The 25,202-nt window shown below is 46.7% G+C and overlaps 1 protein-coding gene across 1 annotated transcript; it reads right to left on the bottom strand.

Annotated features, from left to right (window-relative positions):
• Positions 1–2,227: 2,227 nt before the first annotated feature.
• SLC22A7 (solute carrier family 22 member 7) lies at positions 2,228–20,049 on the bottom strand (the record flags this gene model as incomplete). The annotated part of the gene is made up of 10 exons (XM_082305168.1): positions 2,228–2,291; positions 2,478–2,684; positions 4,097–4,205; positions 4,699–4,913; positions 5,001–5,110; positions 9,265–9,382; positions 11,034–11,202; positions 12,639–12,793; positions 17,351–17,454; positions 19,672–20,049. The coding sequence occupies 10 exons, from the start codon at positions 20,047–20,049 to the stop codon at positions 2,228–2,230; spliced, it is 1,629 nt and encodes a 542-aa protein (XP_082161294.1).
• Between the last annotated feature and the right edge of the window lie 5,153 nt (positions 20,050–25,202).

A 25,202-nucleotide genomic window follows, 5' to 3' on the forward strand; every position in this document is an offset into this window, starting at 1 on the left:
TTTATCGACTTTGACAGAATGCCAAAGTGGAGGTTGTTAAAATGGGATGCTATGGTGTGTTCTATTTGTTACTGGGATGAAACTTGGGATACTGAATTTTGCCTTTATGAAGCTAAAAGTTGTTTCCTGAATATAAACCAGGAACAATCAGAGCTTAAAATACCTCCCCAAGAAAAAGAAAAGGATTTTGAAGCAATGTTGTGTCAACCCTGCCACGTAGAAGTGAGCCATGGTAATTTTTTAGTGCACACCTTGGCCTGTGGATATGTTCCTGCGTGGGCAGAGTGGGAATGGGAACTGTCAGCCCTCAGTCCCATTAATTTGGGACCCCATCTGTTGTCCTTTTGACAAGACTAGAGAGATGGGGAAGAAATCGGGACATTAAATCTCACCTTTCTCCTGCCCTGGAATGAAATTTTACCTTCTTTATTGAAAGTTTTCCTGGACTGGCACTTGCCAGGTGGTGACAAAGTGAATTTCACAGCTTGTCTTGCCCCCCGTCCTGGATGGCTCGGAAGAAAGTGCTGCAGCGTTAGCCTGCTCAGGCTCCTCTGCCCGCAAAGGAAAAACGTCCTTTCCAGCTCTCCGATAGCAGCTAGCAGGATGGCCAAAATAAGGTGAGGCTGTACTGCTCCCAGGTCAGAAACTGATGACAGCATTACAAATACAATTTATTACACTCGCAGGCATATAGGGAAGATGTGAAAACTCCTGTAATCACTAAATGTGAACTAGTGAGAGATACCAAGCTTGTCCAAACCCAGAAATTTCTACTCTTCGGCACAGTTTGCATGCTGCTTCATGGCATAAGCACCTTGGGGTATCTCCACCATGTATTTGCTGTAGGTAGGGGAATCCCCTGGGAAGGTGCCCACAAGAGTGCTCTGCACATGGCGCTTTTGAAGGTATATTGTGCTCTATTATTAATGTTGGCGTGTTGTGGCTAGCTGATTATTAGCTCTGGTCTGCTGCTGATAAACCCAAGGCAGTGCACAGGGAGATGCTCTTTTCCCAGGGATTTGGCAGGTTATTTGACCCGTTCTTTAAGACACATAATACACAAAATTGTCTCAGCCTTAGGGTGGTTCTGAGGAGTTTGCTTTCCTTTTCTTGCCTTAAAGCAAAAAGATGATGTAAAATATTTTGCCAGGCAGCTTATTTCTACTAGGAGGCGCTCTGTGATCTGGGATTGGGTGGATCTCTCCACCCGCTTTCCCCTGTATCCTCAGTTTGTGTTATCCTCATAGGGCCGTGCCTGGCTTAGCTTAAAATGCCTCACAGCCCAGGGAATCACGGTGCGCCTGGGACTCAGCTGCTGAGGCCATTCCCTCTTCCCAATTTAGGAAAGCACTGTTTGTCAGGGTTCCAAATTTATAGATAGTTTGGTGGCTCATCTCTGTTGTTTGCAGAAGTAAGTGCAAGAGGCAATGGCGTTCTGTAAATGTAAGATCAATGTGTTAGACCAGGAAGCAGAATGAAGTCTGATAACAAATTATTTAATATTCCATGCAAAAGTTCCTGTAGTGAGGTTTTTTTGGGGTGTTTTTTGTTGTTTTGGTTTTTTTTTTTTTTTAGCTTAAAGGATACTTATCACATACACAGTAGATTTAAATACTCTGCAAAAGCTTTTTTTCTTCTTTGTGCATGTGGGACAAATGCTTGCAGTTGTCCCATTCTCAGTGAGATTCCTGCATGTGCTTTTTGCTGGCTTTGAGCCTCAGTGTGAAAAATGTCCAGACCACCCACTTCCAAATTCAAGAAATACTTGTAGCTACAGTTCAAGGTTTATCCACCCTCCAGTTAGATTTATTTGAGATGATTTGGTTTTGTACGATTCACGCTCAGTATTTTTTATTGCTGCATTGTGTTTCTTGTGGTGTGTAAACCAATGGATTGTAGTTTCTGGAAGGCTGTGCGGTGATCTGAAAGGTGCTGCTAGTCCAACAAGGCCAAAGACTGGAAGAGCTTAGCACAGGGTGCCTTTATTTCCATACCCTGTTAGACCTCTGCATTCTCGCTCCTGGCCAGAGTGGGTTACAGACTGGGTTACCCTACAGAGTGCGTTAGCTCCCTCCAGCTGGTTTCGTGATCCGCTTCCTTCCTCCAATGTCCTCAGCCCCGCTTCCCTGCAGAGAGAGACTAGGAGGACAGTAAAGGCTCTTTTATTGACAGGTCAGAGCATAGCTCGGTTTTGCAGTCCTACATAGTGGCTGTCCCACGGAGTCCCTCACTTCAGCAGAGCCTGTAGCGGCATGCCCTCGGGAGCACCGATTTGTGGTGGCCCTTTCGCTCTGGAAGAAAAGAAAGTACATTTGGGCTGATGGACAGAAGAGCAGGAGGCCTGGCAGCCCCGATCCCCACCGGGCTGTCCCTTCATCCGCTGCCACCCGCAGATGGGGAATTACAGGCGGCAGAGAGGGACGTCTCCCGCCTCTCTCAGCAGGCTCCAAGTGCAGGGCAGGATGGAGCTGACTCACTTTGCCTTCTCCACGTCCTCGATGCCCTCAGGCAGGCGCACGTTGAGCGTCTCCGGGAGCAGGAAGGCCACCGAGCCGCAGCACACCGCTACACCACAGTACGTCACCTCGGGCAGAGGCTTCCACACCTCGTCCAGCAGAAACACAAGTGGGGCCAAAGCCCCGCCGAGGCGAGCCACGAAGGAGGTGTACCCCATCCCATTCTGCCTGGAAGGGTAGGGCACCGTGGTGGTGCAGACCACCATGAGAAAGAGACAGGTACTTCTTTCGTATCACACCTTGGGAAAAAGTGCAGACCCTCTGCCACTTCCCCCTATTTTTCTCTAAGTGCTGAGGCTTTTTTCCTCCCAGCTTTTTCCTCTGCCAGGTTTTTTCTAGGTTGTTTTTTTTCTTTCTTTGTATCTTCTTACAATGATAATATTTCCCAGAGAGCAGCCGTAGCTGCTGTGAGAAATAGATTTATGTCTATTATGAGAAAGAAGCTGCAGTTTCACACTAAAAATATCTGCTCTGAAGTTGTTTCCATTTTAAATGTCTAAAACCCCAAGTACATTTTCTACCCATCCCCTAGTAAGTCCTCCGATCTGCTGAGGGCAAACCTAAGTCCCTCCTTCTCCCAGGTACGCCTAGGCAGGTGGCATGCACTAGAGATACCTGTGAGGACCTTTGGTCCTGCTGTAGCTATAAACCCAGGAGAGCTCAGAGAGCGGGCCAAAAATAAGACCTGAGACCTTACTAATTTTCAGGGGATGGATGGCATTTCATGCTGACAACAAGGATCCCAGGACCTATTTGTGCATAGGCAGAATAAGTACTGCAGCAGGAACCAACATTTTTGTCTGTATCTGTCAATGTCTTTGAGCACATAAAAATAGAAACCAATCTGAGAAGTGGCCGATCAGCGTGCCCACGTTGGTTTAAATATGCATCGTTCCCCACATGCAACAGACCAGTGAAAGTTAAAGGACTAAATGGCAGAGAAGGGTACCTGGGGCAGGGGGGGTCAGAGGTGAGGTGGGCCACAAGGCCTGCTGTCATCCATGAGGGTTTTTTCAGACTTTGACAAAGAAACGAGTGAGGTGATTCCCTCCACCAGTCTCAGCTATATATGCCAAACTGTGCTGGTGCTAAATCTGGTTTTATGTCACCGTTACCCAGATATTTCAAATAACCTCTCTTTTTCCTCCTGAAAGGCTAGTTAATCCCTGCTTTAATATCATCTGATGTCCAGAAGACTGTCAAACATGTGGTAGTATGTTATAAAACTTGATATTTCAAGTGATTATTTTCAGGGTCTTTTAACACTTATTGGCAGATTATCGTAGGGAACTAAGACTTTACTAACCACAGATGCTTTATGGAGTTAAAAAATCTTCCTACACAGAATACTCCTCACCTATTTGATACATCTCCCTGTCAACATAACCTAACCACACATAACCCAGGTAAAAAAAGAGTAGCTTTCTGCCCCTTTCTTGTGAGTATGTGAAATCCCTAGAACCTGTTACTTCTAGAGGCAAGGCATTGGTCTTGCAGTCCTGCTGTGCTGATGTTGAAGACCTGAGGGTGACATCCCGCCAAGGCTCTGGCTGTGCACTCAGGCAAGTGGCATCTCTTACCTCAGTACGGTGGGGTAGAGCTCAGAGGTGTACAAGAAGACGGTAGTGAATGCAGCTTCTGAGAAACCTTTGCCCATAATGGCTACTACAGAGCGCAAGGAGGTGAAGGCTAGGAGGAAAGAAAAGACATTTATGACAATGGTCAACGAGCAGTCTCTAGGAAGAAGCTTCCTGTGGCCTCAGGTACAAGAAGGAAGAAGGTTCAATGCTCCTACAGACAAAACAGCTTCATAGCCCTGGAGCTGCTGTCTGCAAAGTCTGGATCAGTAAGTTTGGTAACTTAGCCCAAGTGGGAGCTGAACTGATGAAAGGATAGGTCCTGGCATTTCCCATTGGACAACGTCTGTAACAAAGATAGGCACTCCACCTTGCCATCACTGGACCCTTATTAGCTGCTTCACAGTGACTGGAGACCATCTGTTGCCACCAGATATTAGGGCTAGCCCACATTAGCAACCTTGTCCCACAGATGCCCTTTAAGTGGATGACATCTCTATACAGAATTGCCTGTGGACAAGATCTACGGTTCTCCTTCTCTAGCACTGCACAGAATGGAAACCTCCCCTTTAGCAAGTACTGCATATGGCAGAAGAGTGTCTCACACTTGGGAACGATGACGTTGGCTCCTATGCATAGTCCAGTCAGGATGAGCGCCCATGCCTGACTCTCTCGTCGTCCAACTCGATTCACCAGGACATACATGATCATCTTGGCTGGAATCTCAATGACGCCAAAGACAAACTGGGAGAGATACATGTCGAGCCCAAAGCCGGTTAGGTTCATGCTCATGCCGTAATAAGAGAAGGCAACACCAAACCTGCAAGGAGTGTGTGGAGATGGGGATTAGGGAAATCCATCCAGGGAACTGCAGGACAAATCCCCTGTGTGAAGTGCCGCTGCTTACCACACAGCCCCAGAACACAGAGAGATCTTCCGCAGGACTGGTGTCCTGAACAAGCTGATGTAGGAGTAACTCCTTCCTGGCTTTTTGTCTGTTGCCATCCTTCTGAGGTCCTGGTAGAGGTGGAAAGAAGGAAATAGCTCAGCTGCTGTACTTTTAGGATCCAGACATGAAACCCTAGACAGGCTGGAGCCTTTGCTCTTCCCAGTTCCAGCTCCACCTTGGATTTTCCATACATTCCCATTGCAGAACAATTCTCTGGGCATACGTTGTCAGAGCATGTCTTCCTAAAACTTTACAGATTGCCTACCAGTTTAAACCTCTTTATCTTCCCGTGGCCCCTTCTTTCCTCTTACCTACATACCCCATGTGGCAGAAAGAGTTGCAGAAAAATGGCAGATTATGGTGTTAGCAAGTCAGCGTTGGCCAGTTTCACCCTCTTCCCCATGTGGTTGCCTGCCGTTGTGTCAGGTCTCAGGCAGGAGCTAATAGTGAGCTGCATGCTTTATTCTCATGAGTGCATTTATATAAAGTGTGATCATTTATACATCTGTTTATATAAATATGGAATACATAAAAGAGACAGGCACTGAAAAGTAAGCCCTGCCCTTAAGGAAGAAGAGAGTGCTTGTTCACAAAGTCTTTTAGCAATTGATTAAGGGGTAGGTGTACGAGGAGAGCTGGTAAGTTCTACTCACTGACTGAGGTGCAAGAGATTCACACAACTACAGGACTGCAATGCAGCTATACCTAAACTAGTTGCCATAGGCTCACTGTCTAGTTAATGGAGATCTCCAGTGGAAGTGATGGAGTAATTTTATCCTAGAGCAAACAACCGCATTTGGTCAGACAAATCGTGTGCCAGCCTCCATCGGCTATTCATGCAGACTGTAAAGGAGACTGCAGACAGTGATGGTGTGGACACCTAATGTTGGGAGAGATGAATTCCTCTTGCTTCACCATGTCCAAAAATCATCAGCAAATGCAGGGTAGGACAGTTAAAATTGATTAGGTTATGAATCACAGGAAGCCTTGAGGAGCGAGTCCGGTTAACCAGTTACATGTATTCTCAAATCAATATCCCCTTCAGAGAAAGCAAACCCTCAGCCAAAGCTTTTGCATAAATGCTTAATCCCAGCTACAGAGCCACACAGGGAACCTAGAACTTAGATGGATGAAGAAGGCCTGCAGCATCTTGGACCAGAGGATCATCTTCTCCAGTGCCTTGTCTCCAACAGCATCCTGCAGTGGAGCCTACAGAAGAGCTGGGCAAGCATATAGAGAGATTCCCCTGGAGATGTCACTGCCTGCAGCCGTTCAGGGACTTCCTGAACCAGACAGGGTGTCTGTCTGTCTGTTTAGCACCTCGATGATCCTTTCCCACATTATCTAGTGGTTGGTTGAACCCATGTTTTTCTTTTATTTCTGTACACCCATCGCTGGATCTGGTAACTTTGTTTAATACTGCAGTATGGCAAGTAAGTTAATTTTTTAAACTTTCACTTTTTAAATTTTTTTCCTTTTTCACAGACAAATAGTAAGTCTTTTTATCCAAATGCATAGAATGAATCATAGCACTGGTAACAAACTACTTCTGCAATGCTGAGAATTTCAATATTAGATTCAAGTTACCCTGATGGCAGTCTGTCCTCTCTTTAAGTTGCATGATTTGCTATTAAAATGGGTAACGTAAGACATTAACATGGAAAACATCTTCCAGCATGTATTGTTAGCCAAATTTCTTGGCATGTGGAAGGACAACTAGGAGACTTAGAACAGCGAGAACCCCAAGAAACTTAAATTGCATATAATTCAGTGGTGGCTGGGAGGGAGGGGGGTGAGGGAATCTGCAGGCCTACAGCATCACCTACAATTAAGATAGTGCTGAACAGTTATGGGGGCTGGGGCCTTGTGGAAATATCTAATAAAATCATAGAATCATAGAATGTCCTGAGTTGGAAGGGACCCACAAGGATCATCGAGTCCAACTCCTGCATGAGAAATCCCAGCCCAAAGAGCTCTCTGGTTAAAGGAATTGTACAAAACAAAAGAAAGTGTTAGGAAAGGGAAGAGGATAGCTGTAAGTAACAGCCTGTTTCACTACGGAAGAGCTAAGATTTTATTTCTAGTTGAATACTATTCTTTGCAGGTTTTGGATGAGTGACAAATCTTTTCATACTGAAAAAAGAATTTCACACTGGGAAATTCCTTAGTCAGTTCTATAAGACAATGTTATTAAACCTGAGAGTACGTCAGTAACGTGCTGTGCAATTATCCGGAGATTATACGTCTTTCAAAGTTCAGTCCTCTGAACTAAGGAAAATCAGTTGTTGCCTTAATAAGCCATCAAAACACACTGATGCACGGTCAAGTCAATTAAGCAAACTAGAATCAGGCAGTTATGTATTGCCTGCATGTTTAGATACGGACAAGAAAAAACAAGTATGTCCTTATAAACCTCATGAATCCGGCAAGGTGTCGCAACTGCAAATCTTTCTTGATCCAGTGATCACAGTATGGTGTGACTTGGTGCAAGGCTGTGATATTGGGGAAGCCCCAGCTACATTTCCTAACCCTAAGAATGGTATGAGGGTGCAAGCCCATGCCCTTCCTGGTGAAACACTGCACTCTGAAATACCGAGTCATCAGCCAAGGCTGAATGAAAGAGGTTACAACTTGTTATTTTTACATATTTAGTCAGAGCCACTGGCTTGATTAAAGGCAAGGAAGAGTCACACTCAACACCTGTCTGCCATAACCAGTAAATTCATAATTTGTCACATGATTAAACAACATGTTTCTGTTGTAAATCAAAAGGGCTAATCACCTCTTCAACAGATATTAAGAAACTGCTTTTAAAAATTGGCATGCTGGCCAGGATAAGACAGCGGTGTGGTTGCAGGAGCACTGGGTGTGCACAGAGTTGCAGCTGGACCGTGACAGCAAAGCACAAGGCTCCTATGCTGGCGCCAGGGGTTTCCCATTTTCCTCTGTTGGTAAGAGGAAAACCAATGGATATTAATGGAAAGATTGATATTTAATGAACCACAAACTTCTGTACCCACTGGATTTCATAGCAGAACTTTGTTGCTCTTGAGAAATCATGTGTATCAAATTAGTCAGCAGTGACAGAGGTGCAGCCATCCAAGCCTGGCTGTGAAGGGTTGTTGTGAGCGCTGACTATGCTCTGGTGTCTCTCCAAAGGGAGAGACCAGCTTCTGCCTGGCCCTTGAGTCCTCCCTAGAGCTGGGACGTCACTTGAGCTTATCACCATCCCCTGGAGCCACCAGCATGTCCTTAAGTAAGCGTCACAGACCAAGGTCTCAACATTTGTGAGTCTGCGTGCAAAAATACATTTTTAAGATAGAACTCAGCATGAGATGAAGATCTCCAGCTCAGCCTCATACCTTCAGCTTTGGAGTTGAAAATAGGTGGCTATTTTTTAGGGTTCTCCTTCCCCTTTATTTGGTCAGTCATCCAGCTGAGCATCTTTGCTCCATCCTTTACACCTCTGGGGTCAAGCAAAAATGGGTTCAAACCAGTGAGCACATGCCTACTTTGCCCAACGCCTCACCCTTGTCACATTCCTTTAAAACTGCTGGCAGAGCTGTGACTGACTTGAGAGCAGAGCTTTAGCCAGGGGAAAAAGTTTACTATGCCAAATGTCCTTTACACCCACATTCACCACTGGGGCACTACGGCTGACAGTCTTCCAATTTCACAGGTACATGAGATGCAGCCTGAGGCAGACTAGCCTTTACGTTTTCAGATGACACTGCATGCAGTATCTCAAGTGCAATATGCTAACTACATGCTATTAATGTGTGTCTGCTTTGTGCTAGCACTTTACCAACACTTGGCAAACACTATGGCAACGAAGAAGGCAAACACTAAGCTGCACAAATTGCTCATGCACCTCCACACTCTCCTCTCCGTTATGGGAGTGATGCCTCTGCCTTATTTTTTCAGGCCATGCTTCTCACTTGCTCCATATTTAGTCCAGTGCATTGAGGCTTCTTGTCATAGCAATAACGGATGCAAAGACACTCCACCTAATGAAGGGGATTTCTGGCCTCATGGGAGCTGAGCTGCTGCTTTATCTTTAGGAGTGGATGTAGCTGCTTTCTAGAGTAAAATGGAGCATGGCACCCTGTGCCCCACAGATCACACTGCAGGCTGAGCATTGCTTCGGGTATCAAATAGAAGTAAAATAGAGAGAGAGAAAATGGGAGAGGAAGAACATGCATCCAGATCTTCAGTTTCTCACCTCTGGTGAGAAAGCGAAGTCTTTCCTTCCGTTCATTCTTGCGCATCTAAGCAGATGCCTGTGAGCTTGTTTCACTTTGCCATTGGCTATGAGCCACCGGGCAGACTCTGGGACCCACCTGGTGCGAGGAGAGAAGACAGTGTTCCTGTTGGTGTGCCATGTTTTCCACCCCACATACATGGCCCTGGCCAAAGAGAGTCTTCTCTATGAGACTTCAGCCTCCACTAAAAATAGTAACTGTGGTGCATGAAAATAGGTGTAATGGGACACCTTTGTTACACGTACATGCTGTTCTACCCTTAGAGGAGTACAGTCTGCTAATTGAAGTATGTCTAGCCAAAATTTTTATCATATGATCTTTGATCAAAGCTTGAATTTTCTGAGCTGGTTGAAGTTTCAAGCTCTTATCAATTAAAATTGGCTGCAGAGAGTTTATATTTACAGGTTCATCCTTTCTGGGACTCTAAACTTTGAAATTGTATGATATTAAAAATTACTATGTAGAAAGGATTTAGTGCACTCTATGCTTACTTTGTTAATTGCTAAAATTATTTGTTTTTCACAATAATCAAAGCCTTCTGCACAAGACAGACAACGGGTCTAAATCATTGTGGCTGCAGCCCCCAGTGAAGTATCCATGCTAGTCGTTGAGCGACAAGGGATGCCGCACTGCTCTAGAGCTAATTAGCAACTCTGAGCGGTCCGCAAAAGATCCAGCACTTGTCATAAACTAGCATCTGCAACTCCCTCTTGTTGGACTTCTCTCTGATCTTGCATCTGGTTGCAATTCATGGCTACATGGCCCTGTTTGGCTGGGAGCTTCCCAGGCCACAGTGCAGCCCATCTGGCCTAGAGGGTATATGGTGTTTTGTGGGTCCGCATAGCGGTCAGGGTCCAGAAGACATTGGAAATACCCCACAGTGGCTACTTTCTCCTAGAGCAGCCAACACCTACCAAATCTGTCCCCTGAGAGAAGCAGAAAACAGGATTTGCTGGAGGCTTTCAGCTGAGCATCCTCTGCAGTCAGTGGGAAGATTTACAACCTTGAAGAAGTATGTGGGTACGAGATCTACTAAGGTCCCACAGTTGTCAAAAATCTCTCGCTGGAGTCTCCCACTGGAGCAGTCTGAGACCAGTTCCCTGTAAGCTGTTGGTGATTAATGTGCCCTAAATCAAGTTACAAAAAACCTAACAAACAACTGCAGTCACTATTCAAGCAGTAGCTGAAAAGGATGTGTAGAGCAAAAACATTTGCAGAACTGGTCTTCTGGAAAGTTTTCAACTCCTTCCCATAAGCTTGTAACCCAATGCACCTTGGGAAATACAAAGAGTGAAAGATGGCATTCTGCACTCATTGCCACCATCTCCAGAGTATAATATTATGTCTTTTGGTTGTCTAATGTCTCAAATGAGTTCTGACATTGTGTCAACAATATCTACAGAGTGTGCTAAATTAGATTTTGATTCCATACTTCAGGGACTTTTAATTATCCTGATTAATCACTGACCTCTTGGGTGCTGAATTTTGATCAGACTACAGTGTAATTTGTTGGAGAACTAATCTCCATAAAAGGCATTAACATAAGAGAAAAAAAAAAAAAATCAGCTATCATGGAGAGGGTGGGTCCACATGTATCCCAACATTTGCGTTGCTGGAGCCAGTCCTAGGATCAGCATTGCAACGTTTGCCACGCTCACAGAGCAGCAGAGGCAAATCACAGCCCGCTCCTATCCCCACCAGCCGTCCGGCTGCAGGTCACTGCACTCACCACAGGCAGACAATGCTCAGAAGACAAGGTCCTGTTACGGCTACTAATAGCCAGTGCCATTCCCGCACCAAGTACGCTACCATGGCCAGCAGCATGTTCCCGATGCTCCAGAAGATGCTAGTCAGGATCCCGGAGAAGGTGCGGTGCTGTACGTCCACCCACTCCATCCCTGCAAGAGGGAGGCAGCGTTCAGCTGGGACACACAGGACTTCTCCAGGAAGGGGTCTGCAGGGCTTTTTAACAAGGGCAAAGCAAGGTAACGTCCCTGGTCTTCTCCTCCAGGAGAGCTCCACTGTTTGGCCAACATCTGGCACATTTAAAATGTTCATCCACAATGCTTAACCTCTTGCAAAGCTGTAAGCAACTAAAATAAAGCCTTAAAAGAAGAAATACTGGACATATAGTAAGGAACAGTGCTAAAAACACCTTAGGTGATACTTTTTTTTATCCCATTCAATAGCATTCAGATGGTCGTCTTCATCAAACAGGTATTTTTTTTTCCCTTAACCATCTTGCCTGCACAGTTTCCCATTTCTCTGCCCACTCATTATTCCAGATGAAAGAAGTATGTTAAGATGAATTGTCGTTCATGTGGAATCTACCCCAAGTAGATACTACTGCACATGTAAAGCCAGAACCGATGGTGGTCTCCTTGTTTGTGTGTGTGAACTAAAAGCCAATTTTCCTCCAGATCTGGACATCTTGCTACAACCTCTAACAATCAATCAGAAATGTCCCTCCCAAGCTCCACTTTGCCAAGCAGGCATCAATTTTATAACAATAAAAAACCATAGATGGCCTTGGGATTTGTCAGATCTTGTGTGGACTTTTCCAGTACTGAAGCCATTTTAGCTTGATTTTGGCTGTATCTGCAAAAATCCTGGACATTTTTGCTGCACCTGTAACTTGCTCTTGGGTACAATGAGTCTTGCCTAGTACATCCCAACGGTATCTACAAAATCATCTACTGCTCTGTTGGGTACCCTGAAGTTTGGAGCTTGTTGTTATTATATAATTACCTAAATTCTTCAGCTTCAGTTTTGCCTAGCTCTGTATGGTTTTTTTGTGGTTCTTTCCCCCCACTCTTTCTAAAAATACAGTTTGGGAACTTATGAAAACTGTGAGCACACTCAAGACTGAGGAGGTAGAAACACCCCGCGAATGACACGCCGTGCTCCTCCTGCTGAGGACGCGGCAACGCTGCTGAATTGTGCTAACAGTGTGTTTGCAGGCTGAGAACTCAGTATCAGAGGAAAGGGGCAGATACTTTTGTCTGTGACTTTTATTGTACTACTGATGATCCTTAGCAGGAGTTGGGTAGTGTGGATTGCAAGTGTTAATGTTGCAACGGAAGTACTAATAAGTGGTTGTTATATTTTGAGTAGACTGTTAAAGCATTAATTAGACTAACAGAAAATTGTAATTCTTGGATCCTCCCGAGAGGGATGTTCTTTTGGCTGCCTGTAGCAAAACTGCACACATAACGATTTCCAAACTCCTGTTCCTACTAGCTCTGCCCTTTCTGGTAGACAAGTCCCTACCTACCGACTGCCTGTCAGAAGTCCCCCTGTACAACCGGGCACCCACAAACCCCCACATGCTTACCCAAAGGCAATACAATAAGGGAGACGCCGCTCAGGGCCACCCCGGTGAGGGTCCGTGTGATGGCCAGCATGCTGTAGGAGATGGAGGCGGCACTTAGCATCCCAAATACGACAGAGCACACAAGCGACAGCAGGAGCATGGCTTTCCGTCCGAACCTGCCATGAGCACAAGCTGGGTTACAGCGGCTGGAAGCCTGTCCCGGGAGTAGGGTTTGAAATGGGGCGAACCACAGACTCGAGAAGGAAAATGAAAATATTGCCTGCTCTGCAAAAAGTGCAAGATGCAACGCCCCAGAGAGGAGGAAACAGCTCTGGATATAGCCGGTGCCACAGTGGTGCAATCCCATTCGGAGGGCCAGCCTGCCCTGTGAGCATCGGGCACGAGGCTCTCCAATGGAAGGAGCAGCACCGATCAAAACAATATACCGGGCTTCCCTGTTCAACACTATCATCAAAAGCAGCGATGTCAGCTTGAAATCCCATGCTGCTGGCACACCCTGCTCCTTCCAATGGCTGTCCTCATGCCTGCCTCAGCGTGTCCTCCTCCCGTGGCTCACTCAGGACCAGCCACCACCACCGCTCTTGAGGAGGAGAGAGAACCATTACACTTTCACCCCGAGCCTTGGAAGGAAAACAAATCCCAAAGGAAAATAAAAGGAATTCAATTGTCAGCCCACATGTGCAAATAGCCCTGGTGTCCTAAGAGGTCTGTGAGGAATCTGCTAGGAGGTCGTTCCCCAAGGGTTTTGGAAGTTGTAGGACCATCTTACCCCTGGTGCAGAGTCCTGTGTGGAGAAATACAGAAAATCAAATACACACAAATGCACATGTACACATGCACACATGGAGAAATATGTGTGTATGTATTTCTACACAACCTATGAAAATTTAAAAATCAAAATGGAGCACAAGGCATCAGTCTTCTGATGAACATCAGCACTGCACATGGTGAAACCTTAGGTTCAAACTGGAGTAGTAAATTAACCCTGTCAACAGGTAATGTTCAGTCTATACGGGCTGAAATCCTGGTCTGATTCTGGCATTAAGGCTCTCTTAGTGACCACCTGAGAAGGATGGTGGCAAGAATGATTGCTCCAGGGAAAAAAGTGATGTGCTGGGACATAATGCCACAATAACATTCCCAAAAATGATCATAAATGACTTCATGCAGCAGCTAGTTAATGAATTCACTGGAGAAGACACAACTTGTGGCTGAGGGCCAGGCAGTTTGCTGGATCTGCTTTGAAATTTAAGCAGAGCCAGTTTGCAAAAGTCATCTAATGTCCCTGGGTCGGAGCAGCAAACACCCAGAAACACACAAGAGCTGGATCCGGTTTCCAATAGGGTAACTGCCTAAGAGAGAAGATACATTTTTTTAAATGAAGGTTTTTCTTGAAAATACAGTAAGAAGGATATAAAACCATAAGACTCCCTGCAGGGTGCAAAGCAGCTATTTATGGACCCATTACTAGACTCTCTCAGCAAATGCATGCCACCTGCTTGGGAAACCAGAGGCAAGCTGGCAGGATTGAACTGCAGGCTACAGGGAGGCTGCTAGAAATAATGCTGTTAAAATTGTCTTCAAAGGGAGAGGTAGGAAAGCACAACCTCTGAAACATTAAATGTAGAATACACAATAAAAGGAGCAAAATGCACAAGCATAAAAATTTATAAAAAAGCCATTTTCATAAATATCCCAATCTGGAAGTCTGCCAAAGCATCATACAACCAATTCAGTACAAGGACAAGGTACAAAAGGAGTGTTTGGAAAAAGAGCAGACAATAACAGAAACAATATATATTTTTTTGCATATGTATGTTCACAGGGAAGGTTGTTTGAGGGTTTACCAGGGTAAAATTTGTCAGCAGAGGTGTTCTTAAATCCAAATGTCTGTAGAGGCTTAGAATAAAATGAACCTGAACTGTAGCAAAATGCCAGAACCAGATGGTTTTCACCCAGGAGCACTAGAGATGAAATCTCTGCATTACTGTTAGCACAAAGAAGTGGGACCTCTTCTCTGTTAGAGAAAAGGGAGGTTGCTAATGGGATGTCAGCTTTTATGGGATCCTAGGGGAGATGGGGGGCATGACACCTGAGGTTTAACAGATCTGCCAAATTTACTGCAAATTTACTGGATGCGCTGCCCCCACTGCAATTACATGGGCTGCAAGCCTTTCCTGACGTGACCCACGGGCCCTGTGGCCAGGTAGCTCAGCTGGGCAGTGCACAGTCAGCTCTGCTCCAGGCTGCTCACGAGGGCACAGCTGGCTGTCAAACCCTCGTTAGCTGCCGCTTTGGCAGACTGAAGGGCCCTGGTCTGGCTAATTGGAAGTCAAGCCATAACTTGGTCGTCTTTGTTAGCTTCTCCAAATTTTCTCCCTTTCTTCTGTATCCTTTTGAGATGGGGAAGGAGGGTGAAGGCAAATCAAAGCTGCACACAGTATTCAAGATGTGGGGCCACCATGCATTTACATGTTATTGCATAGTGATATTCTCTTTACTTTTATATTCCTTTCCTAATGATTCTTAATTTTCCATTTGCTTCCCCAGCCACTACTCGTTGCTGAGTGGATGTTTGCCTAGAGCTGTCTGTCATAACCCCAAAGTCTTGCTCCTGAGCAGCTATGGCCAGCTCAGAGGCCTCAATTTTAAATGAAAAGTTAGAATTGTTTCTATCTTTATTTTAGATTAATCTACCCTGAAATTTTGCCTTCTGATGCTCCCATCCAGTCACAGAGCTCTTTAAGCTCCTTCTGCAGTTCTCCACACTCAGATCTCATCTCTACCAGCCTGGTCACTCAGCATCACCTCCCCGCTCGCTCCTTTTCCAGAGAGTTTATAAATGTGCTGAAAAGCACACAAATCCAAGCACAGGCCCCCACAGGTCTCCCTCCATCGTCACAACTGAACACTTACATCTCCCCTCTCCTTCCTGGCTTTTAATTAATTATTTAGTCATGCAGAGACCTTCCTTCTTATCCTAGGGCAGTTCAGCTTCTTTAGGAGCCTTTGGTAAGGAAAATTCTTGAAATACGTGTAGATGGTATCTATCTCCCCTGTTCACATGCCTGTTACTGCATTCAAAGAAATCCAATATGTTTGTAAGGCATGAACCTTTTGCAAAAACCCCGCTGATTCTTCACTAGTATGTCGTATCCACCCATGCGGTCACTGACTCAATCTTTCAGAACAGTTTCTACTAATTTGCCTGGTACAGATAGACGTCAGGCTGCCTGGAATGTAGTTCCCGAGATCTTTTTTGGAAACCAGTTTAAAACTGAATTGATACATGATACCTTCCCAGCCCTCTGCTGTGGAGGTCACACCATGCCAACCATGTTCCAGCTTTTTCATCCTAAAGGTCCTGAAGGGCTCTGGGATGACAACTCCCTGCTCCTGGCAGTTTATTGGCATTCACACGTTCTCCCACTGTGAGCACAAACTCATGCATGTCTCACACTACAGCCTTTTTATTTCCAGATCCTCCTTTTACGCCTTGATCTTCTACTGGCTCTTCCCCCTCACAATCCATCTGAAAAACAAATTATTTTTCGTTTTGCTCTAGCAGAGGCCTTCTCTTCTGCCTTATTTTGTCCTGCTCCTTTTTGTGATTCTGAATTTCTTTCCCTCCAACCGTGCTATAAAACCATTTTAGATACAAAGCCAAGACACACAGTTTGAGGATCAGCCAGGTGTCTTGGATCCTTGTAAAAGTATACCGATATACTCATATGCAAAGATATGGATGTAAAAATTCCCATCTTCAGCACTAAGTCTCTGGGTGCTTCATACTGTGAAGCTGGTTCCCCTCTGCTATGCAGTGATTTTGTAGCCTGCCGTACACTAACGCTTGTTTGCTCCCAGAGGAGGGAAATTGGGAAGCAGTTTCCTGTGCAGGAAACTCAGACATTAAATAATGAATAGCTTACAGTGAATAGCACATCCTGATTGCATGCCCACACTATGTATTCTCTGGTAGGTTTCCTGGTTCTGCTGTTTGCAAAAATATTTAATTTCTTAATCGATGCCCTTTCTAGGTTATTACTCAGATTTTTTTCAGGTTTACATTATCACATTCTAACATTTAACCAGAGAGAGCAGATTTGTTCCTGTTTTCCCCATTGCCTCAGCTCTTCCTTGAGGAATGCCTCTCTGCTTCTGATAACCTCCTTTAATCTGCTTCTCTAGTAATGACAGTCAGTTTTTGCTTTCTGGAGACTTTTTTTTTTTTTCAGCTATGGCATGCATTTGCTCTGAGCCCTCACTTGGGTATCCTTAACCAATTTCCATATAGCTTGTAAGGAGTTAGTTAACTCTTCTTTTGGTTTTGTTTTAGCCAGCTTTCTCCTTTTTTAGACAGTTGTCTTTTCTGAAATAGGTCTAACAGACAGTGGATTTTTTCAGTTTTTACTGTTCCTGCAGCAATGCTGACAACAGCGTTGTGGTCATTGCTGCAGTGCATCTTACTCCTAACCAAGGCCAGAGCTGCTTCTCTGGTGGGCTGCTGACTGGCTGATCCATGGAGCATTTAGCCCCTGCATTGCTTCCCAGTATGACTTCAATCCAATTTTTATGTAAGAGGCCGGATTCTCCCTTTACGATTGTGTTTTCTCCTTTCTCTGCCCCTCTGATTGCCTTTTTCAGGTCACAGGTTTGTGAAGTTCTTGTCACGAAACCGAAGCCCTGGAGGAACAGCCTGAAAGGGGTCAAACCTGTCTGAAAGGTATCCGAATACCACAGCCCCGATTGTAACGCCAATGAAGAAGAAGGTTGCAGTCGCCTGGTTCAGTCCGCGCTGCTCGCACACGAGGTCCCACTGAAACACAAGGCCAAAATGACACTTAGTGCCCAGTTGGCTTTTCACAACCCTTCCCTCCGGTGGTCGACCATTGTGTCTTGCAATTTATATCGGCCTAATCTGATTGAGGGGTAGAATCCTGCACTAAACTGCACGTAGGACAGTGCCGGAGTCCTGAAAAATGTAAAGCTGCATCTTGTAAAACTCAGAGACCTCCCAGTTATCTGTCTCCACTGTGACAGCCTCTCTGTGGACACTTGTTGGCATCAGAAAGCTTTCCTGGGTACCACTCATCATGGAGAGATCCCCTTTTTCCTCTCCTGACCCCTGTGATAGCCGCTCTCAACCTGCTCAGGTGCATGTCTCCCCTGGCTCTGTCTGTCATGCTCCTGGGATTGCCCTGGTGAGATGGGCGTTTGCAGGGTGCCGCACTGCAGTGAGCTTAAGATGTGCCTCAACCTTCATTAGGGAATGTTGTGTTGATCATAGAATCATAGAATGGTTTGGGATGGAAGCGACCTTTAAAGGTCATCTAGTCCATCCCCCCTGCAATGGGCAGGGACGTCTTCAACTAGATCAGTTTGCTCAGAGCTCCGTCCAACCTGACCTTGAATGCTTCTAGGGATGGGGCATCTGCCACCTCTCTGGGCAACCCATTCCCGTGTTTCACCACCCTCATTGTAAAAAATTTCTTCCTTATATCTAGTCTGAATCTACCCTCTTGTAGTTCAAAACCATTACCCCTTGTCCTATTGCTACTGGCTCTGCTAAAAAGTCTGTCCCCATCTTTCTGATAAGCCCCATTTAAGTATTGAAAGGCCGATATCCAGTTACTGTTGCCCTGACCAGTTTCCTTTGACATTGTCCATGCAGGAGGAAGGAGGGCAGAGGGGGAATCAGACCAAATACTTGCTCCTGATGCTAACTTACTAATTTCTTACTGAGAAGTTGGTCTAGACATTCTTCCTAATTAAGTTAATGAGCATCATTTTACTTTCGTGGAGGTGCAAATGTCACTAATCATTACAGAATGCTGTGCCCAAGCTGCAAAGTTAATTTTCTATATGTGCAAACTTGGCAAAACTTAATTTAATCATCAACCCAGCCTTGCAGCCTCTCTGACAAGGCCAGCCAGACCTTGAGCAACCTTTCTTGCTGCAAGAGCAAAAGACTCTGGAGAAAGCCCTGGCCCCTTGAACACGTCCCGAGGCCACTGCACCGTGGGTGCAGCATCACGAGGCTCCATGCTCAGCGTCCGCGCTGCAGAGCACCTCCCCTGCCTTTTCCCCCAAGGTTGCTTTACACCTTTCTCCCTGAAACAGTGCAGAAATCAGGTACAGACCTGGTGCACATCTGACCCTCACCTCCGTGCCTGCCAAAACCAGGGGTTGTTGGGTGCTGGGGAGGAGGCACCAGCTCTAGGTTAAGACTCATCGCTGCTCTCACTGAGGCAGTCAGCTGCTATCATTTCAGACCCAACCGTGCCCCTTTTGTCTGAACCGAATCGTCCCCTTCCCTAAGATCTCGTGTGCTTTGGGCCACCTTTCAAGGAAAGTAAAGCATAAACACCCAGAGGTATCACTGTTAGCCTTAGCAAAGCATTTCAGAAGGCAGGTGGTTAATGTTTGATGGGCTGGGACCTTGGGCAGGCTCAAGGTTATGGCTGGCCAGCATGCTGCATCTCAGCGGGAGGCCCTCGGGCAGCACATTTGGCTTGACAGCAAGAGACACTGGTGGTACGAGAAGAGAGGCAGCACAATCTTGGGGAGAAGAGGGGGAAGCCGGAGATCAGTGAGGAGGGCTGGCCAAGGGAATAGAAGTTACAAAGCGTTTGGAAAATCAAGGAAGCAAGTCATGGGCTCATATGAAATCCTGATAGGGTGTAATGCTGTGCAAATGCCATGTTGCCCAAGCAGAGAATATCCTATATGTGTGTCTTCCTCCCCACCCCCTCCAATCTCTCAGTCACCTGGAGAAATTAAGATGCTTATAACAAGAAATGTTGGCTTCTAGCTATCAATCTAAGCAAGATGCTCATAATAATAATAAATGTTGGCTTCTAACTCTGAGCTTCAGAGAGCTTCCCCATCCCATCTCCATCTAAACAAGTAATTTCCACTGGTTAAAATGCAAAGATACCCCTCTGACTCTGTGCACCCAGCAAACACTTCTCCATCTGCTCCTCAAAACACTGAGCTAATTTCATTTTTGGCTAGATCACAGGCCAGGCGTTACCTGGGTGGCGATGGTGGAGGTGAACTGCGAGTGGTCGTAGACCCATCCGTGCTGGCAGTGCTGGATGATGGAGTTGTTTTCTGGTTGCAGAGAGGAATTGAGCAGCAGATGAAACTGAGGCTGCGAGAACATCTCACAGGACCTGAAAGTGCCGTCGGGCTCCCGGGGGATGCTGATGAGTAGAACTTCCTCCATGGTGAGGTTCACAAATGCCTCTTGTTGTGGAATTGCACAGTGATGAGAGGGGGTAGCAGCAAGAAAATTGTGCAGCAGGAAATGCATGGGAAGGTTGATTCTTGGGAGGCAAAGGATAAACAAAATCAAAATCTGGAATCTGCCAAAGCCACCAATTTCCAGCAAGAGATCCTCAAATTTCATCTTTTCTATAGAGTTTGCTTGTTCAGAGCAGCTATGTACCAAGAAGCAGCAACATGAGCTTGAAAAGCGGTCTCTGTCCTTGGAGCTCAACTTCCCATGGCTTTTCATACAGCCACTTTGTTGGACTTTGAGACCTTGCTGAAAGGTTGTCAAAAGTCACAGTGAAACTCTCCATTTGGGGTAGAGCCAAAGAAATTATCCTATGTGCACAAAACACATCCATTTCAAGTGGACGCAGCACAAGGTGCCTCCTCTTTTTAGAGTCCTTTTCTCCTGTTGTGGTATCTGAGAGGGACATCCACATTAGGAAAGGAGTCGTCCCAGACGGTTGCGTCCCGACAGGTTAAGGGAGCAGTGGATCATGCAGCAAGCAGGGGCAGCACCCCATTGCCCGTTCAAAGGCTACAACCCCTTTGCAGGGTGCACGTGAAGTAGCACGGTTACTGACAGCTTGCTATAGGTTATCTCCTGCTGCATCTTCACACTCTGTACCTCTCTCCTCACAGTCTGCATCCTCCCTCCTCCACCCACCCTGCAGTTTGGAGCGTTTGTGGATGCTGATGTGTCATCCCGAACCTTTCTCCAAGCTGTTGTCCTGGGACATGCTCTGCTTTAAAGCAGCTCTAGTTTGGCCATCCACCTAGAAAGCGGTGGTGTTTGGTGTTGGGATGCAGGCACATCAAGAGGCTGGGCACAGATAAAGTGCAAGTGCTGCCTGCTGCCAAGCACTGCTGAGAGCTGCCTGCCTGCACTGCCTTGGCTGGTGACTGCCTGCCCCAGTCCCTGCAGCAGAGGGATAGTGAGAAAGGGGTGTAGAGCATCAGGCAAGGATGAGGAGGTCCAAAAAAATATTTCATAGGGCCTCCTGCTGTGGCTGAATGCCCAGACTGAGTGTTGCCCAGATATTAAGTACTGCAAGGGTGCAAAGCACACTGCGAGGATAACACCATGGGCTCACGCTTACAAGGCAAAGGACGCCATGCTGTGACCTTCCTGGTCGCCCGTGTTTAACTAACGTGCTGCCCCAGTCTTCGCTACAAACCAGTTCAGTGCTCATCCTGGGAAAAGAATGAAGGAAGCATAAAGGAGTGAAGCAGGGACATCTGGCAACGCTGTGCCTCCAGGGTTGCAGTTTAAACTGAAGTTGAACTAAAGGACAAATTGTTTTTCTTCACCACTGGTCTTGTAAGAGCAAGGAACAGAAACTCTCATTGATATGCTGTTGCAGATTTAAACTGCAAAGCCGCTCCAGCCTCAGAAATGAGGTTGCGGGTCATTGCTCTGCAGCTCCTGGGGCTCTGCTGTTCATACTGCAATCGCTTAAAACGTACATCAGTTGATTGCTGTGTTTCTCTAACCCAAGTGTGTTCATTTAACCAGTCACCAGATTTAGTCAATGACCACCATGTGTGCAAATGCTGTGACTGACTATGCCCTACCACTTGGTTAATTAGACTCAGGACCTGACTCAAATGGCTTGGACTTGCCCGGCAGTGGAGAGAGCGGGCGGACTCCTTTGCTGCTGCTTTCACGTATAAAGCTGGAAAGAAGAGTTTACTTTTTACTTCACATGTGTACAATTTTCTTCTGCAATCTTTCTTTCTTCTCCTTGTCGGGATGCCAACTACTCGTCGAGAGGGAAGATTATTAAATGACTCAGTCACTAATGTGCTGGCTTTTCTGTTTCCAGCAGTAATTTCGGAACACCTTGTGTGGAGCTGTAATAGGCTGGATGGTGAAAGTAGTGAGGGAGTTGATTTGCTCCTTTAGCAATTAGAGCCACCCCACGGGGTATCTCAACTGCTGCAGAGTAGCTGGAGATCTGATCAGTTGTTAGAGGCTGGTGCTTAAATGGTATTTTTCTCCTATGGGAAAGCTGCAGATCCTGAAATCCTCCCTCCCCCTGAGTTATTCCTGACTGCCATGAAAATATGTGTCCATCAGAGCCCATGAGCTAGACTAGCCTTTCTCTCAGAGCGCAGAGTTGTCCCCATCTAACTGCAGCTCATCGCAGGCTGGGAAGCCTGCAGGAGGGAGATGCGCCACACGCGGAGAGTCTCCGCTTTTTCTGTTATTTGCAAAGGCTGGTTGGACAGTGAGGTCCTACAAAGTTGGCCAAAGTCAGCTGAGGATGCCTTCAGTATCAATCTAAGGTGCACCATACTGCAGCGGTGTATCCAAATGCTCTTGGCGGGACGTGTGCGCACCAGATTTTGTAGCTCAGTTGGAGAAAGCGGAGGAGCAGCCAACAAAGAGGTCCTGGGGCTCCTGAAGATCTTTGTTTGGTGTTAGAAGAAAGTGACTTTATGCCATTCTCACTTGGTGCCACATTAACAGGACTCTTATACTTTCCATTACTTGCAGTTGTCACGTGTGCAGCCGTTTTACTCGGTTACACAAACAAATGACAACTATTTTGTAACTACACTGGTTCTGGCCAGAGCTTCTTTTCTTGCCTATCAGAAATACGAACGTTGATCCTGCTTTAATGTGAAATGATGTGAGCTGCTTCCACGTCTTCTGCCACGTGTGATCATGGGTCCACAGCCTGCGCTCGCACCCTGTCTGCTCCCTCGCCGGACCTCGCAGACCTGTCTCATGCCCCTTCCTACGGTCATCTTATGGAACTATTTTCTTTACATTTTCATCTCACCAGTGCTGTTGGGAAACTGTAGCAGGGTAGAGATTCAGCCCAAATTATTAGGCTGTGTTTTACTGAGGGAAGGGCAAACCCAAACGACTCCTTCAGCCAGGGAAAGAAAGACACAGCAGGAATGGGAAGTCCAGGCAGGATCAAATGTTTTCTGGGGTGAGGTACCAGCTGATTAAATCACTGTCACTTGCAGAGGATAATCCTGTGTGAAGTAGAACGTTGCCAGGGAGCTCAAGACACACACCTGCTGGTTCAGGGAGCAGCACGAGCAGGGGATGAGCCAGGAGCTGGGCAGACTCCAGCGCTGGCCATGCCCTCCCCACCAGGGCACAGTCCCACGGGGTCTCAGCATGGCCAGCAGAGACGGGGATGGGACAGGGCCCATCAACAGCCCCAGACACAGCGAGAGGATGAATCGGGACCAGGGTCCCTACAGGGAGCCCGGTCTGGAGCAGGAGATGGGGTAGGAGACAAGGCCACAAGGCAGGTCCAAGGTCCATGCAGCAGCCAGGGCAGGAGACAGGGACACATCTAACGCAGCTCAGACAGGGATGGGAGACCCAGGCCTGAGCTTAAATGAGGTCCTGGGCCATAAGAAGAAGGTGCATGAGGGGCAGGTGTACGGCAGTTAACACCCATTAGTGCCCTTGAGGCCCTGACATACTGTATCTTAAATGAAGTACCAGGGTTTTACATCAAAAAGTCATGCAATGCTGCCTGGGGAGCTTGGAGCAGGCTTTAGTGCTGGCTGGAGCGCTATTTTTGGAAAGCCTGTGCAGACAGTAAAGGTGTGGGAGTGAAAGTACGCACAGTCACACACTTACTTTCTTCCACTGAAGGAGGAGACGGGGAGGCTGGATGCTGAGAGTGATTTGTAGGTAATTACTGGGTGGGTGAAGCAGGGTCTAACCCTCACCCTGCCGCTGTTTCTCTGCCCACGTGGCTGGGCGGTCATCACGTCCCAGCAGCTCCACAGCTCCGTCCTGCCCTCCCTCCCCCTCCCAGGCCATTCCCAACGGGTTCCTCCCCAAAAGGAGTAAAGAAAAGCTGCGAAGTATCCAGGGGAGCTGCCATCACCATACAGCACCAGACCTCCAGCATTGGAACTGCTCTGCCTTCCTGCACTGATCACCTTCCTCCACTAATTACCTTCCTTCCACCAACTTTCTCATTTGAACCTAAGCATTCCCTAGCTCCTATCATCTCTGGTGACCAAGATTTCAGTTTTGATTTTTTGTCTCTGTGTTTGAGTAGGGATCCTCTGCACTTTGCAGCTTCAGCAATACAGGAACTGACTCAGGCTTCGACCTCTTGAATCAATAAGAATCTCACCCAGTACTCCATCTCCAACACTAGCAAGAAGCCTGGGAAAGAGTGTAGGAACAGGGTATTTATCTAGTCTTACTTTCCAGATGGTCCTCTTGCCTCCAACCTATTCCTTGTTTGAGGGTGCAGTTTTTGTGACTCCTGTTAGATGCATTGTCCCAAACTGGATGCTTATTGAGAGCTTTCAATTTACATCTATGCTTTGGGTTAAAATTCCAACATAATTTTATTTTTAGGTAATTTTATATGCCTGCAGACAGGTTTATCGTCATGTATGTAATTGCTGAGGGTAATGTCATGTAATGTCATGTATGTAATTACTGACATGCAGTTCATGTTTTTATATCGGTTCATCCCAGTACACAAGTTTCTGAAGTTCCTTAATTCATCTCTTTTCACACCGCATGTTCTGATCCATGCATTAAAGCTTTGCACGCCCTGTCAATCTGCCTGTCCATCTGTCCTGTATGTGGCATTGAGAGTATGTCAGAGAATGTGGCTGTAGGGAGCTCTTCGGTGCAAGCCACCGTGTGGCCCTTCCTTGGCAATGTTGGCTGTTCCAAAATGTTCTTCCTGCCCTCACCAGCTTGGTGTTCTTCTGCTCACAAGACGTCCCCTTAAGCAGTCGCTGGGTTGCAGAGGCGGTGGCTGAGCAGAGAAGATTGTGAGCTGCCTGCACTGTGCCCAGCCCATCCGTCGCAGGCGTGCTCACCAACCGCAGCTCTTGCTGGACTCCTTCCTATCATCAGCCTTACCTGAGTGGAGAGTTGTTGCTTTGGTCTGCACTTCCTGCAGCTGGGCTTTTTTTTTTGCCATTTGTTGCTGAAATTAGAGCTTGGTGGCCTCTTGATGCCACAGACAAACTCGCCTGGGCCTCGTTGGTCCATGCATTCACAGGACTCGTGGTGACGCCACGTCTGGGTCTGCCGTGATGGCTCCATTCCAGCCAGCGTCCCTCACAGGCAGCTGTGGGACAGGCCCTGGGAGGGTGGCTTGGTTGGTTTGCTTTCAGTGTAGGATGAACTCCTCAGCCGCTGTTGTGCCCTGCACCTTCACCCCAGCCTCAGAGGCTGGGAGCCACACGTGCAGCCTCCCCCCAGCCTACTGAGCAACCTGCCGGGACCCCAGCGCTGAACAGGGGCTTGGACTAGAGACCTCCCGAGGTCTCTTCCAG

The sequence above is a fragment of the Platalea leucorodia genome, assembly GCF_965183815.1.
Source record: "Platalea leucorodia genome assembly, chromosome: 3".
Lineage (NCBI taxonomy): Eukaryota > Metazoa > Chordata > Aves > Pelecaniformes > Threskiornithidae > Platalea > Platalea leucorodia.